The sequence below is a fragment of the Oryx dammah genome, unplaced genomic scaffold, assembly GCF_014754425.2.
Source record: "Oryx dammah isolate SB20612 unplaced genomic scaffold, SCBI_Odam_1.1 HiC_scaffold_24, whole genome shotgun sequence".
Lineage (NCBI taxonomy): Eukaryota > Metazoa > Chordata > Mammalia > Artiodactyla > Bovidae > Oryx > Oryx dammah.
The window spans coordinates 28,657,530-28,671,937 of NW_024070208.1; the positions used below are offsets into that span (position 1 = coordinate 28,657,530).

General features: G+C 39.6%; 1 protein-coding gene across 15 annotated transcripts in view; it reads left to right on the top strand.

Annotated features, from left to right (window-relative positions):
- The window catches only part of ZAR1L (zygote arrest 1 like), a 90,837-nt gene that overhangs the window by 9,128 nt on the left and 67,301 nt on the right, over nt 1-14,408 (top strand). Inside the window, exon 4 of one of the 15 annotated variants that reach the window (XM_040267123.1) lies at nt 421-738. The exons of the other annotated variants lie outside the window; for them this stretch is intronic. Coding sequence (XP_040123057.1) covers nt 421-564 — 144 coding nt within the window. The 3' untranslated portion in view covers nt 565-738. Of the gene's footprint in view, nt 1-420; nt 739-14,408 lie in introns of those variants that run through there. 15 annotated transcript variants of the gene reach the window in all.

Genomic DNA, 14,408 nt, shown 5'->3' on the forward strand with positions numbered 1-14,408 from the left:
CAAAAATACTCCAGATATTCTGAAATGGCTGCTAGTAGGTAAAATACTACCAGTTGAGAATCACTGCAGTTCAGGTAATCAAATCACTTAATACTCACTACTCCTCACTCCCACATGGCTACAAAATGTGAAAACCTACATAATGAAAAGACTCTACACAACTTTAACTTTTATAACTTCTCTCTTATATCTTCTGGATTGGCTCAGCAATCTTCTCTTAAAGGTCATCTTTGGCCGTTCATCTGGAAAAAAAATGCATGACACTTTATGGGCAGTAAGTGGTCTTGTAAAACTTAGTCTCAGACTTCTTGTGGGATTCAAAGGATAAAGATAGCAGGTATGAGTGGTAGGGAGGAATATTTTTATCTGACCAACTAAATTTGATCATTTAGTGCCCAAACTGTTGCTTCTTTTCTAAAGACCTGTTCAAAGTCTCGTTGTTCCTGCCCTCAAAAGAAAAGACACATCAATCTAAGGAGGCCCCATCGGCAGGAACTGTGTGGCCGCTGCAAAGACAAGAGATTCTCCTGTGGCAGTATTTACAGCTTTAAATACATCATGTGACAGGCAGTGTGCTTTGCTCAGGACACCTGAACTCTTCTTGTGATTTACTGTATAGTTCCTCTCTTTCAACTTGACCCTGACCTGGTATTGGAAGATGGATTATGCTTTTGTACTTTTTGTAATTTGTGTGACAGTTGTCTGTGAATAGAATTAAATAAATGCATGTAAAATAGACTGTGAAGGGACATTAATTGGTGAAAGTCACTCAGTCATGTCTGACTCTTTGCGACCCCACAAACTATACAGTCCATGGGATTCTCCAGGCCAGAATACTAGAGTGGGTAGCCTTTCCCTTCTCCAGGGGATCTTCCCAACCTAGGGATTGAACCCAGGTCTCCCGCATTGCAAGCAGATTCTTTACCAGCTGAGCCCAAGAATACTGAAGTGAGTAGCCTATCCCTTCTCCAGAGGATATTCCTAACCCAGAAATCGAACTGGGGTCTGCTGCATTGCAGGCAGACTCTTTACCAACTGAGCTATCGGGAAAGCCCCATTAATTGGTGATCCTCGGGTAAAAACATCAATAAAGTATTGGGAAATGATAGACTCTTTCACTAATATAAATGAAACAATGAAAGGGAACAATAGTCATTTGACAAACTTTTGTAAACTGGGTGTTCTAAGTGTCAGGAATATAGAGACAAGGGGGTCCTTGCCGTCAAATATGTAATCATTATATCAAATGTTTAAATAGCACTTAGTATATGCTAGACATTGTTGTAACTCATCACAGCAGTTGTATTGCACTTATTTTTAATAGATGAGGAGAAGGAACCACAGGAAGGTCATAAAGTCAGAATTTGAACCTAGGTAAACCAGTACTAGAGATCTCTTCAAGAAAATTAGAGATACCAAGGGAACATTTCATGCAAAGATGGGCTTGATAAAGGACAGAAATGGTGTGGACCTAACAGAAGCAGAAGATATTAAGAAGAGGTGGCAAGAATACACTGAAGAACTGTACAAAAAAGATCTTCATGACCCAGATAATCACAATGGTGTGATCACTCACCTAGAGCCAGACATCCTGGAATGTGAAGGCAAGTGGGCCTTAGAAAGCATCACTATGAACAAAGCTAGTGGAGGTGATGGACTTCCATCTGAGCTACTTCAAATCCTGAAAGATGATGCTGTGAAAGTGCTGCACTCAATATGCCAGCAAATTTGGAAAACTCAGCAGTGGCCACGGGACTGGAAAAGGTCAGTTTTCATTCCAATCCCAAAGAAAGGCTATGCCAAAGAATGCTCAAACTACCGTATAATTGCACTGATCTCACGTGCCAGTAAAGTAATGCTCAAAATTCTCCAAGCCAGGCTTCAGCAATACGTGAACTACGAACTTGCAGACGTTCAAACTAGTTTTAGAAAAGGCAGAGGAACCAGAGATCAAATTGCCAACATCCGTTGGATCATGGAAAAAGCAAGAGGGTTCCAGAAAAACATCTACTTCTGCTTTATTGACTATGCCAAAGCCTTTGACTGTGTGGATCACAATAAAGTGTGGAAAATTCTGAAAGAGATGAGAATACCAGACCGCCTGACCTGCCTCTTGAGAAACCTATATGCAGGTCAGGAAGCAACAGTTAAAACTGGACATGGAACAACAGACTGGTTCCAAATAGGAAAAGGAGTATGTCAAGGCTGTATATTATCACCCTGCTTATTTAACTTATATGCAGAGTACATGATGAGAAATGCTGGGCTGGAAGAAACACAAGCTGGAATCAAGATTGCCAGGAAAAACATCAATCACTTCAGATATGCAGATGACACCACCCTTATGGCAGAAAGTGAAGAGGAACTCAAAAGCCTCTTGATGAAAGTGAAAGTGGAGAGTGAAAAAGTTGACTTAAAGCTCAACATTTCAGAAAACTGAGATCATGGCATCTGGTCCCATCACTTCATGGGAAATAGATGGGGAAACAGTGGAAACAGTGTCAGACTTTATTTTTGGGGGCTCCAAAATCACTGCAGATGGTGACTGCAGCCATGAAATTAAAAGACGCTTACTCCTTGGAAGAAAAGTTATGACCAACCTAGATAGCATATTGAAAAGCAGAGACATTACTTTGCCAACAAAGGTCCATCTAGTCAAGGCTATGGTTTTTCCAGTGGTCACGTATGGATGTGAGAGTTGGACTGTGAAGAAAGCTGAGCACTGAAGAATTGATGCTTTTGAACTGTGGTGTTGGAGAAGACTCTTGAGAGTCCCTTGGACTGCAAGGAGATCAGCCCTGGGATTTCTTTGGAAGCAATGATGCTAAAGCTGAAACTCTAGTACTTTGGCCACCTCATGTGAAGAGTTGACTCATTGGGTAGGAGGAGAAGGGGATGACAGAGGATGAGATGGCAGGATGGCATCACTGACTCGATGGATGTGAGTCTGAGTGAACTCCGGGAATTGGTGATGGACAGGGAGGCCTGGTATGCTGCGATTCATGAGGTCGCAAGGAGTTGGACACGACTGAGCAACTGAACTGAACTGAGACCAGTACATTCTCCACAGCTTTAGCTACTAGTGATATGTTTATATTTTCAGATTTAGTTGTGTTAAGTGCTGTGAAGGAAATGGAGCTATAATAGTGACTCCTTTAGAAAGGGTGGTTGAAAAGAGGTGACATGAGTACTGAGATCCGCAGGATGAGGGAGAGCTGGGAGAAAAGATGATTTGGGTTCCACAGAAACAAGAGCAAAAACCCTGGGGGTGGGGCATATACTTGGCTTGTCTCAGGAATGAGACTCCCTGAGGCTAATATCAGACAAAGGCTGGAGAAGGCAGGCTCAGGTCACACATATGGCAGCCCATGGAAGTATTTAAAGAAGGCACTAACATCAGATTCTTACTGTAAAAATTGTACTGCTATGAGAGAAGATCAGGTAGAGTGGAAGGAGGAAGACCAGTTAGGAGGTTAACAAACACATGAGCAAAATGATGGCTTGGGAAAGAGTGGGTGACCATGGAGATGGAGAGAAATACATCAATTCTAGATAATGTTTGAAAGTGGAATGCACAAGATTAGAAGTGGGAGATGGTGAAATGATGACTTTATATTTGAGTTCTTGGTTGAATGGAACTGAGAGGTATGACAGGAACATATTCTGGAGTGAGATTACCTAGCTTCAAATCACTGGTGTGATACTTAGGAGATGTATAGTTGTGAGTAAGATACTTTCTGTCTCTCAATTAGTCCTCTGTAAAATGGGCACAATAGTGAAGTGAAGTCACTCAGTCGTGTGTGACTCTTTGTGACCCCGTGGACTGTAGCCTATCAAGCTCCTCTGTCCATGGCATTCTCCAGGCAAGAATACTGGAGTGGGTTGCCATTAGTAACTGTCTCTTGTGGATGGTAATGGGAGGATTAAAGCAGCTGATATATGTTAAGCACTTAGGTTATTACCTGTAACATGTACTCAGTAAACTTAGCAGTCCTTTTTTGGTGGGACTGTGTAGTGAGAAGGGAGAAGGCTTTTGTTTTAATAGTAACTTTGAAATATTTGAGACTCCATCCAAATGGAGTTGTCATGTAGGCTATTGCTTATATGAATCTGGAATTTAGGAGAGGAGGTTGGAGCCAGAGAGAGATTTGGAGATTAAAAAATATATAGTACTTAAAGCTGTAGGCCTGAACGGAGAGTACACACAGATGCCTGGGGCACACAGGTACTTGGAACAGTGATTCTAAAACTTTAATGTACCACAAGTTACCTGGTGATATTGTTTTTTTGTTTGTTTTGTTTAATAAAATCAGTCATTTAATTTGATTTCAACCATTATTAAACATTCTTTATGCTGTGATCCCTATTGTAAGTTGACTTGTTTTTACCTTATCTTTTCCCTCCTCTGTGTTAGATTTTTAAAAATCATTATGGCTGTGCAAGGTCTTCATTGCTGTGAGGGCTTTTCTCTATTGTGGTGAGTGAGGGCTACTCTCTAGTTGTGGTACATGGACTTCTTGTTGCGGTGGCTTCTCTTGTTGCAGAGCACAGGCTCTAGGGTGCATGGGCCTTCAGTGGTTGCTGCACTTGGGCTCAGTAGTTGTGGCTCCCGGGCTCTAGAGCACAGCCTCAATAGTTGTGGCACACAGGTTTAGTTGCTTACTCCGAGGCCTGTGGGATCTTACCGGATCAGGGATCGAACCATGTCTCCTTCATTGGTAGGTGGATTATTTCCCACCAAGCCACCAGGGAAGCCCTGCTCTATCTATATTAGATTTTAATTTAAAACATTTATGGTCATTATTATGGCTCTGCGGGGACCACTGACCTATGATGTGTTTTTCCCAAAGACTCTGATTTTCAGCTTGGATCCAAAGTACCTTGTTTTTTAATTTATTTTTATTGTTTATTTTTTGTAATTTTATTTTATATTGGAGTATAGTCAATTTACAGTATTGTATTCATTTCAGAGATACAGCACAGTGATTCAGTTATACTTGTACATGTTTCTATTCTGTTTTAGATTCTTTTCTCTTTTAGGATATTACAGAATATTGAGTAGAATTCCCTGTGCTATACAGTAGGTCCTTGTTGATTATCTATTTTATGTATACTAGTGTGTATATGTTGATCCTATCAGTCCCAATTCAGTCGTTCAGTCATGTCCGACTCTTTGCAACCCCCATTGACTGCAGCACGCTAGGCTTCCCTGTCCATCTGCAAACTGCCTGAGGTTACTCAAATTCATGTCCACTGAGTTGGTGATGCCATCCAACCATCTCATCCTCTGTCATACCCTTCTCCTCCTGCCTTCAATCTTTCCCAGCATCAGGGTCTTTTCCAGTGAGTCAGTTCTTTTCATCAGGTGGCCAAAGCATTAGCACTTCAGCTTCAGCATCAGTCTTTCCAATGAATATTCAGGACTGATTTCCTTTAGGATGGACTGGTTGGATCTCCTTGCAGTCCAAGGGACTCTCAAGAGTCTTCTCCAACACCACAGTTCAAAAGCATCAGTTCTTTAGTGCTCAGCTTTCTTTATAGTCCAACTCTCACATCCATACATGACTACTGGAAAAATCATAGCTTTGACTGTACAGATCTTTGTTGGCAAAGTGATGTCTCTGCCTTTTAATATGCTGTCTAGTTCATTGTAGCTTTTATTCCAAGAGCAAGCATCTTTTAATTTCATAGCTGCAGTCACCATCTGCAGTGATATGGCTGCTGCTGCTGCTAAGTCGCTTCAGTCCTGTCCAACTCTGTGCGACCCCATAGACAGCAGCCCACCAGGCTCCCCCGTCCCTGGGATTCTTCAGGCAAGAACACTGGAGTGGGTTGCCATTTCCTTCTCCAGTGCATAAAAGTGAAAAGTGAAAGTGAAGTCACTCAGTCATGTCCGACTCTCAGCAACCCCATTGACTGCAGCCTACCAGGCTCCTCTGTCCATAGGATTTTCCAGGCAAGAGTACTGGAGTGGGATGCCATTGCTTTCTCTTCAGTGATTATGGAGCCCAACAGAATAAAGTCTGTCACTGTTTCCATTGTTTCCCCATCTATCTGCCATGAAGTGACTGTCAAGTTAAATTGTCAAGCTCTCTTTGCTGTATTCCCCAGTTGACACTCTGCTCATACTCAGTTTTCCAGATTGAGCATTCACTAGCTCTGCTTTTAATTGGTCGATAGCACTTTTGGTTTCCCTTCTTCACCAAGTCAGTCTCCTGTAATCTTTTCTTTAGAATACTTTGGTTATAACTGTATGTATGGAAGTGTGTGTATATGTCCCATTATTTCTGTAATTACGCCCTTCATCTGCTTGATCTCCTCCCACTAGAACATAGGCACAAGTCACCCGTAACAAGAAATCAGCACAAACCACTCAACCAATCTTTCCCTCCAAGGGCAAAAACCAAATGGAAGAAAGAAACAACCCTAACGTGTGGGAAAAGAAGACCTCAAGTGGAGTATGTTAGAAAAAAATGATGAAAAGACAGAGAAATACAGCACAAATGAAATAAAAAGGTAGAAACTCACAAGACCAAATAAACGAAGATGAAATAAGCAATCTACCTGAAAGAGAATTCAGAATAATGATAATAAAGATGCTTCAAAGACTTGAAAATACAATGGAGAAAATGCAAGAAACATTTAACACAGTTAATAGAATCACCAAGGACATAGAAGAAATAAAGAATAAGCAAACATAGATGAATAACACAATTACTGAAATTAAAAAATACTGTAGAAGGAATCAATAGCAGAATAACTGAGGCAGAGGAATGGATAAGTGAGCTGGAGGATAGAATGGTGCAAATAACTCCTGAAGGGCAGAACAAAGGAAAAAGAATATTCAAGTTATAGGGATCCCAGAGAAAGGTAAAACAAAGTCAGTGAGAAAATTTTGAAGAAAATATAGTTGAAAACTTCCCCTACATGGGAAAGGAAATAGTCAATCAAGTCCAAGAAGCACAGTCCCTTATAGGAAAAACACAAGGAGAAATACATCAAGGCACATATTCATCAAGCCAACAGAGATTAAGCACAAAAAGGAATATTAAAAGAAGCAAGGGGAAAGAAACAAGAAACATACAAGGGAAAGCCCATACAGTTAACAGTGAATCTTTCAGCAGAAACTCTGCAGGCCAGAAGTGAATGGCAGGATATATTTAAAGTCCTGAAAGAGAAAAATCTACAACCAAGATATACCTGGCAAAGATCTCAATCAGAATTGATGGAGAAATCAAAGTTTTACAGACAAGCAGAAGTTAAGAGAATTTAGCACCACCAAACCAGCCTTGCAACAAATACTAAAGGGACTTATATACCCAGTAAACACAAGAGAAAGGAAAGACCTACAAATACCCAAAACAATCAAGAAAATGCCAATAGAAACATGTGTATCAATAATTACCTTAAATGTAAATGGATTAAGTGCACCAACCAAAAGATAAAGGATCACTGAACGAATTCAAAAACAAGACCCATATATATGCTGCTACAAGAGACCCGCTTCAGACCTAGAGACACATACAGACTGAAAGGAAAAGGATGGAAGAAGATATTCCTTGCAAATAGAAACTGAAAGAAAGCCAAAGTGGCAATCCTTATTTCAGACAGAATAGGCTTTAAAGAATATTATAAGAGACCAAGAGGGCACTACATAATATTCAAGGGATCAATCCAAGAAGAAGACGTAACGATTGTAAATATTTATTCACCCAACATTGGAGCACCTCAGTACATAAGGCAAACACTGACAGGCATAAGAGGGGAAATTGACAGAAACACAATAATAGTAAGGGATTTTAACACCCCATTTATACCAATGGACAGATCATCAAAACAGAGAATCAGTAAGGAAACAGAAACCTAAAATGAAACATTAGACCAAATGGACCTAATTGATATCTTCAGAACTTTCCATCCAAATGCAGAAAATACATTTTCTTCTGAAGTGCACATGGAACACTTTTCAGGATAGACCACATCTTGGGCCACAAACCAAGCCTCAGTATATTTAAGAAAACTGAAATCATATCAAGTATCTTCTCTGACCACAACGCCATGAGACTGGATACCAACTACAGGAAAAAAACTGCAAAAAACCCCAGAAACTCATGGAGATTAAATAGTACATTACTAAATAACAAAGAGATTACTAAAGAATAAGAAAGGAAATCAAAAGATGCCTAGAAACAAATGAAAATGAAAACAACCCAAAACCTATGGGATTCAGTGAAAGCGGTTCTAAGAGGGAAGTTTATAGCAATACAATCATACCTCAAGAAGCAAGAAAAGTACTGAACAGACAACCTAACTCAATATCTAAAGCAGCTGGAAAAAGAAGAATAAAAAAACCCCCAAAGTCAGCAGGAGGAAAGAAATCATAAAGATAAGAGCAGAAATAATGAAAAGGAAATGAAAGAAAACAATAGCAAAGATTAATAAAACTAAAACTTTGAGAAGAAGATGAACAAAATTGACAAACCACTAGCCAGACTTATCCAGAAAAGGAAAAAGATCAAATCAACAAAATTAGAAATGAAAAAGAAGTTGCAATAGACAACACAGAAATACAAAGGATCATAAGAGAATATTATGAGCAACTATATGCTAATAAAATGGACAACCTAGTGGAAATAGACAGATTCTTAGAAAAGTTCAATCTCCCAAGACTGAACCAGGAAGAAATAGAAATTATGAACAACCCAATTACAAACACTAAAATTGAAACTATGATCAAAAATCTCCCCAAAAACAAAAGCCCAGGGTCAGATGGCTTCACAGGAATTCTATCAAACATTTAGAGAGGAGCTAATGCCTATTTTTCTGAAACTGTTCCAAAAAGTTGCAGAGAAAGGAACACTTCCAAACTCATTCTACGTGGCCACAATCACCCTGATACCAAAACCAGGCAAAGCATCACAAAAAAGAAAATTACATGCCAATATCACTGATGAACATAGATGCAAAAATCCTCAACAAAATTCTAGCAAACAGAATTCAACAACACATTAAAAAGGTCATACACAATGATCAAGTCGAGTTTATTCCAGGGATGCAAGGATTCTTTAATATATGCAAGTCAGAAACAGATTAAAGACCAATGGAACAAAATAGAGAACCAAGAGATAAAACCACGCACTTATGGGTACTGTTTTTGACAAAGGAGGCAAGAATATACAATGGGGCAAAGATAGACTCTTCAATAAGAGGTGTTGGGAAAACTGGACAGCTACATGCAAAAGAATGAAATTAGAACACTTTCCAACACCATACACAGACATAAACTCAAAATGGATTAAAGACCTAAATATAAGACCAGAAACTATAAAACTCTTAGAGGAAAGCATAGGCAGAACTCTTCAACTTAAAAGCTTTTGCACAGCAAAGGAAACTACAAACAAGGTGAAAAGACAACCCTCAGAATGGGAGAAAATAATAGTAAATGAAACTCACAATTTCCAAAATATACAAGCAGCTCATACAACTCAATACCAGAAAAAAGCCCAAGCAAAAAGTGGGGAAATGACCTAAAAAGGCATTTCTCCAGACATACAGATGGCTAACAAGCACATGAAAAGATGCTCAACATCACTTATTATTACAGAAATGCAAATCAAATCTATAATGAGATACCATTTCACACCAGTGAGAATGGCTATTATCAAAAAGTACAAACAATAAATGCTGGAGAGGATGTGGAGAAAACAGAACCCTCTTGCATTGCTGGTGGGAATGTAAACTGGTACAGCCACTATGGAAGATGGTATGGAGGTTCCTTAAAAAGTTAGGAATAAAACCACCATCAGTTCAGTTCAGTTGCTCAGTCGTGTCCGACTCTTTGCGACCCCGTGAATTGCAGCACGCCAGGCCTTCCTGTCCATCACCATCTCCCGGAGTTCACTCAAACTCACGTTCATCGAGTCCGTGATGCCATCCAGCCATCTCATCCTCTGTTGTCCCTTTCTCCTCCTGCCCCCAATCCCTCCCAGCATCAGAGTCCTTTATGACCCAGCAATCCCATTCCTAGGCATATACCCGGAGAAAACCAAAATTGAAACTGACATGTGTACCCCAATTTCCACTGCAGCACTATTTACAATAGTTAGAACATGGAAGCAACCTAGATGTCCATTGACAGATGAATGGATAAAGAAGCTGTGATATGTATAGACAATGGAATACTACTTAGCAGTCAAAGGGAATGTGTTTGAGTCAGTTCCAATGAGGTGGACAACCTAGAGCCTATTATACAGAGTGAAGTAAGTCAGAAAGAGAAATATAAATATCACATACTGATGCTCGCATATGGAATCTAAAAAGATGGTAATGGTGAATTTATTTTCAGATCAACAATGGAGAAACAGACATAGAGAACAGACCTATGAACACAGGGGGATGGGAGAAGGGAGAGGGTGAGATGTATGGAGAAAGTAACATGGAAATGTACAACACCATATGTAAAATAGATAGCCAATAGGGATTTGCTAAATGACTCAGGAAACTCAAACAGGGGCTCTGTGACAATCCAGAAGGGTGGAATGGGGAGGGAGTTGTGAGGGAGGTTCAGAACAGAGGGGACATGGGTGAACCTATGGCTGACTTGTTGATGTATGACAGAAAACCACAAAATTCTGGGAGCGGTCCCAACATGGCAGAGGAATAGCACTCGCTAACATAAATCACAGCAAGATCCTCTATGACCTACCTCCCAGAGTAATGGAAATAAAAGCAAAAATAAACAAATGGGACCTAATTAAACTTAAAAGCTTTTGCACAACAAAGGAAACTATACTCAAGGTGAAAAGACAGCCTTCAGAATGGGAGAAAATAATAGCAAATGAAATAACTGACAAAGAATTAATTTCTAAAGTATACAAGCAGCTCAATACCAGAAAAATAAACGACCCAATCAAAAAATGGGCCAAACACCTAAACAGACAGTTCTCCGAAGAAGTCATATAGATGGCTGGCAAACACATGAAAAGATGCTCAGCATCACTCATTATCAGAGAAATGCAAATCAAAACCACAATGAGGTACCATCTCACAGAGGTCAGAATCGAAAAGTTGCCATCAAAAAGTTTACAAATAATAAATGTTGGAGAGGGTGTGGAGAAAGGGAACCCTCTTACACCATTGGTAGAAAAGCAAACTACGGCAGCCACTATGGAGAACAGTATGGAGATTCCTTAAAAAACTGGAAATAGAACTGCCATACGACCCAGCAATCCCACTGCTGGACATACACACCGAGGAAACCAGAACTGAAAGAAACATGTACCCCAGTGTTCACTGCAGAACTGTTTACAATAGCTAGGACATGGAAGCAACCTAATGTCCATAGGCAGATGAATGGATAAGAAAGCTGTGGTACATATACACAATGGAATATTACTCAGCTATTAAAAAGAACACGTTTGAATCAGTTCTAATGAGGTGGTTGAAACTGGAGCCTATTATACATAGTGAAGTCAGAAAGAAAAACACCAATACAGTATATTAACATATATATATATATATGGAATTTAGAAAGATGGTAATGATGAACCTATGTGCAAGACAGCAAAAGAGACACAGATATAAAGAACAGACTTTTGGACTCTGGGAGAAGTCGAGGGTGGGATGATTTGAGAGAATACAATACACTGAAACATGTATATTACCATATTTGAAATAGATGACCAGTCCCAGTTCCATGCATGAAACAGGACACTCAAAGCCACTGCACTGGGACGACCCAGAGGGATGGGATAAGGAGAGAGGTGGGAGGGGGTTTGGGGATAAGGTACAGATGTACATCCATGGCTGATTCATGTCAATGTGTGGCAAAAACCACCATAATAATGTAATTAGCCTCCAACTAAATTAAAAAATTGATAAGCTGGACTTCATTAAAATTAAAAACTTGTGTGACAATATCAAGAGAATGGGAAGGCAAGCCACAGACTTGGAAAAATATTTCAAAAGATGATAACATCTGATAATTATTATCCAAAATATACAAAGAACTCTTAAAACTCAGCAACATGAAAACAATGTGATTAAAAAATAGGCAAAAGACCTGAGCATAGACCTCACCAAATAAGATATATGGATGGCAAGTAAGCTATGAAAAGATGTTGAACATCACACATCATTTACAGTTAGAAAACTGTAAATTAAAACAAAAAGATTCCATTATACACCTATGAGAGGCTTCCCTGGTGGCTCAGTGGTAAAGAATCTTCCTGCCAATGCAAGAGACATGGGTTGATCTCTGGGTTGGGAAGATCCCCTGGAGAAGAAAATGGCAACCCTTTCCAGTATTCTTGCCTAGGAAATCCCATGGACAGAGGATCCTGGCAGGTTATAGTCCATGGGGTCACAAACAAGTGAGACATGACTTAGTGACTAAACACACACGAGAATAGCCAAGATCCAGAACACTGACACCACCAAATGCCCTAAGGATGTGGAGCAAAAGGATTTTCATTCACTGCTCCTAGGAATGGCAAAATTATGCAGCCACATTGGAAGACAGTTTGACAGCTTAACAGAATTAAACATACTCCTACTATATGATACAGCAGTTGCACTCCTTGGTATTTACCCAAATGAACTGAAAGCTTACATTCACATGAAAACCTATACACGTATGTTTATAGTAACTTTATTCATAATTAACAAAATTTGGAAGCCACCAAATTGTCTTTTGGTATATGAATAGATAAATGAACTATGATATTAAGACAATAAAATACTATTTAGCGCTAAAAAGATATGAGCTATTAAACCATGAGAAGACATGAAGGAAAGTTTACATACCTTATGATTCCAAGTATATGATGTTCTGTAAAGGCAAAACTATGGAGATACTAAAAAAAAAAATCATTGGTGTCCAGGGGCTTAAGAGGGAGGGAAGGATGAATCAGCACAGCACAAAGGATAGTTCAGTTCAGTTCAGTTCAGGCGCTCAGTCGTGTCCAACTCTTTGCGACCTCATGAATTGCAGCATGCCAGGCCTCCCTGTCCGTCACCAACTCCCAAAGTTCACTCAAACTCACGTCCATCGAGTCGGTGATGCCATACAGCCATCTCATCCTCTGTCGTCCCCTTTTCCTCCTTCCCCCAATCGCTCCAAGCATCAGTCTTTTCTAATGAGTCAACTCTTCGCATGAGGTGGCCAAAGTACTGGAGTTTCAGCTTTAGCATCGTTCCTTCTAAAGAACACCCAGGACTGATCTCCTTCAGAATGGACTGGTTGGATGTCCTTGCAGTCCAAGGGACTCTCAAGAGTCTTCTCCAACACCACAGTTCAAAAGCATCAATTCTTCAGCGCTCAGCTTTCTTCACAGTCCAGCTCTCACATCCATACGTGACTACTGGAAAAACCATAGCCTTGACTCGACAGACCTTTGTTGGCAAAGTAATATCTCTGGTTTTTAATATGCTATCTAGGTTGGTCATAACTTTTCTTCCAAGGAGTAAGCATCTTGTAATTTCATGGCTGCAATTTAGGGCAGTAAAATTATTCTGTACATCACTGTGATGGCAAATGCGTGTTATAATACTTTTGTCAAACCCATAAAACACCAAGAGTGAACCTGAGCATAAATGATGGGTTTTGGGTGCTAAAATATGTCATCATAAGTTCATTGATTATAACAAATGCACTCTGATGGGGGATGTCAATATTGGGCAGATTGTAAGGTGTTGGGGGAAGGGGCTATATGGGAATTATCTGTACTTCTGGCTCATTTTTACTGTGAACATAAAATTATTCTAAAAAATAAATTTAGTAACAACAATAAAAATTCAAATAAAAGAAAAACACAAAATTCTGTAAAGCCATTATCCTTAAAAAAAAAAAAGACTGCATAGCAACTATGATAAAAAGTGAAAAAAAAGGGGGGGTGGTGTTGGAAACAACTTATAGTTACCAAAGGGAAAAGGTTGGGGGAGGGGAGGGATAAATTAAGAGTTTAGGATTGACACTGATTCATTATATTATTTGCAGCCAAAGATGGAGAAGCTCTATACAGTAAGTAAAAACAAGACTGGAGCTGGCTGTGGCTCACATCATGAACTCCTTATTTTGAAATTCAGATTTAAATTGAAGAAAGTAGGGAAAACCACTAGACCATTTAGGTATGACCTAAATCAAATCCCTTATGATGATATAGTCGAAGTGACAAATAGATTCAAGGGATTAGATCTGATAGGTGCCTGAAGAACTATGGATGGAGGTTTGTGACATTGTACAGGGGCCAGCGATCCAGACCAGCCCCAAGAAGAAGAAATGCAAAAAGGCAAAATGGTTGTCTGAGGAGGCCTGACAAATAGCTGAGAATAGAAGAGAAGCTAAACGCAAAGGAGAAAAGGAAACATACACCATCTGAATGCAGAGTTCCAAAGAATAGCAAGGAGAG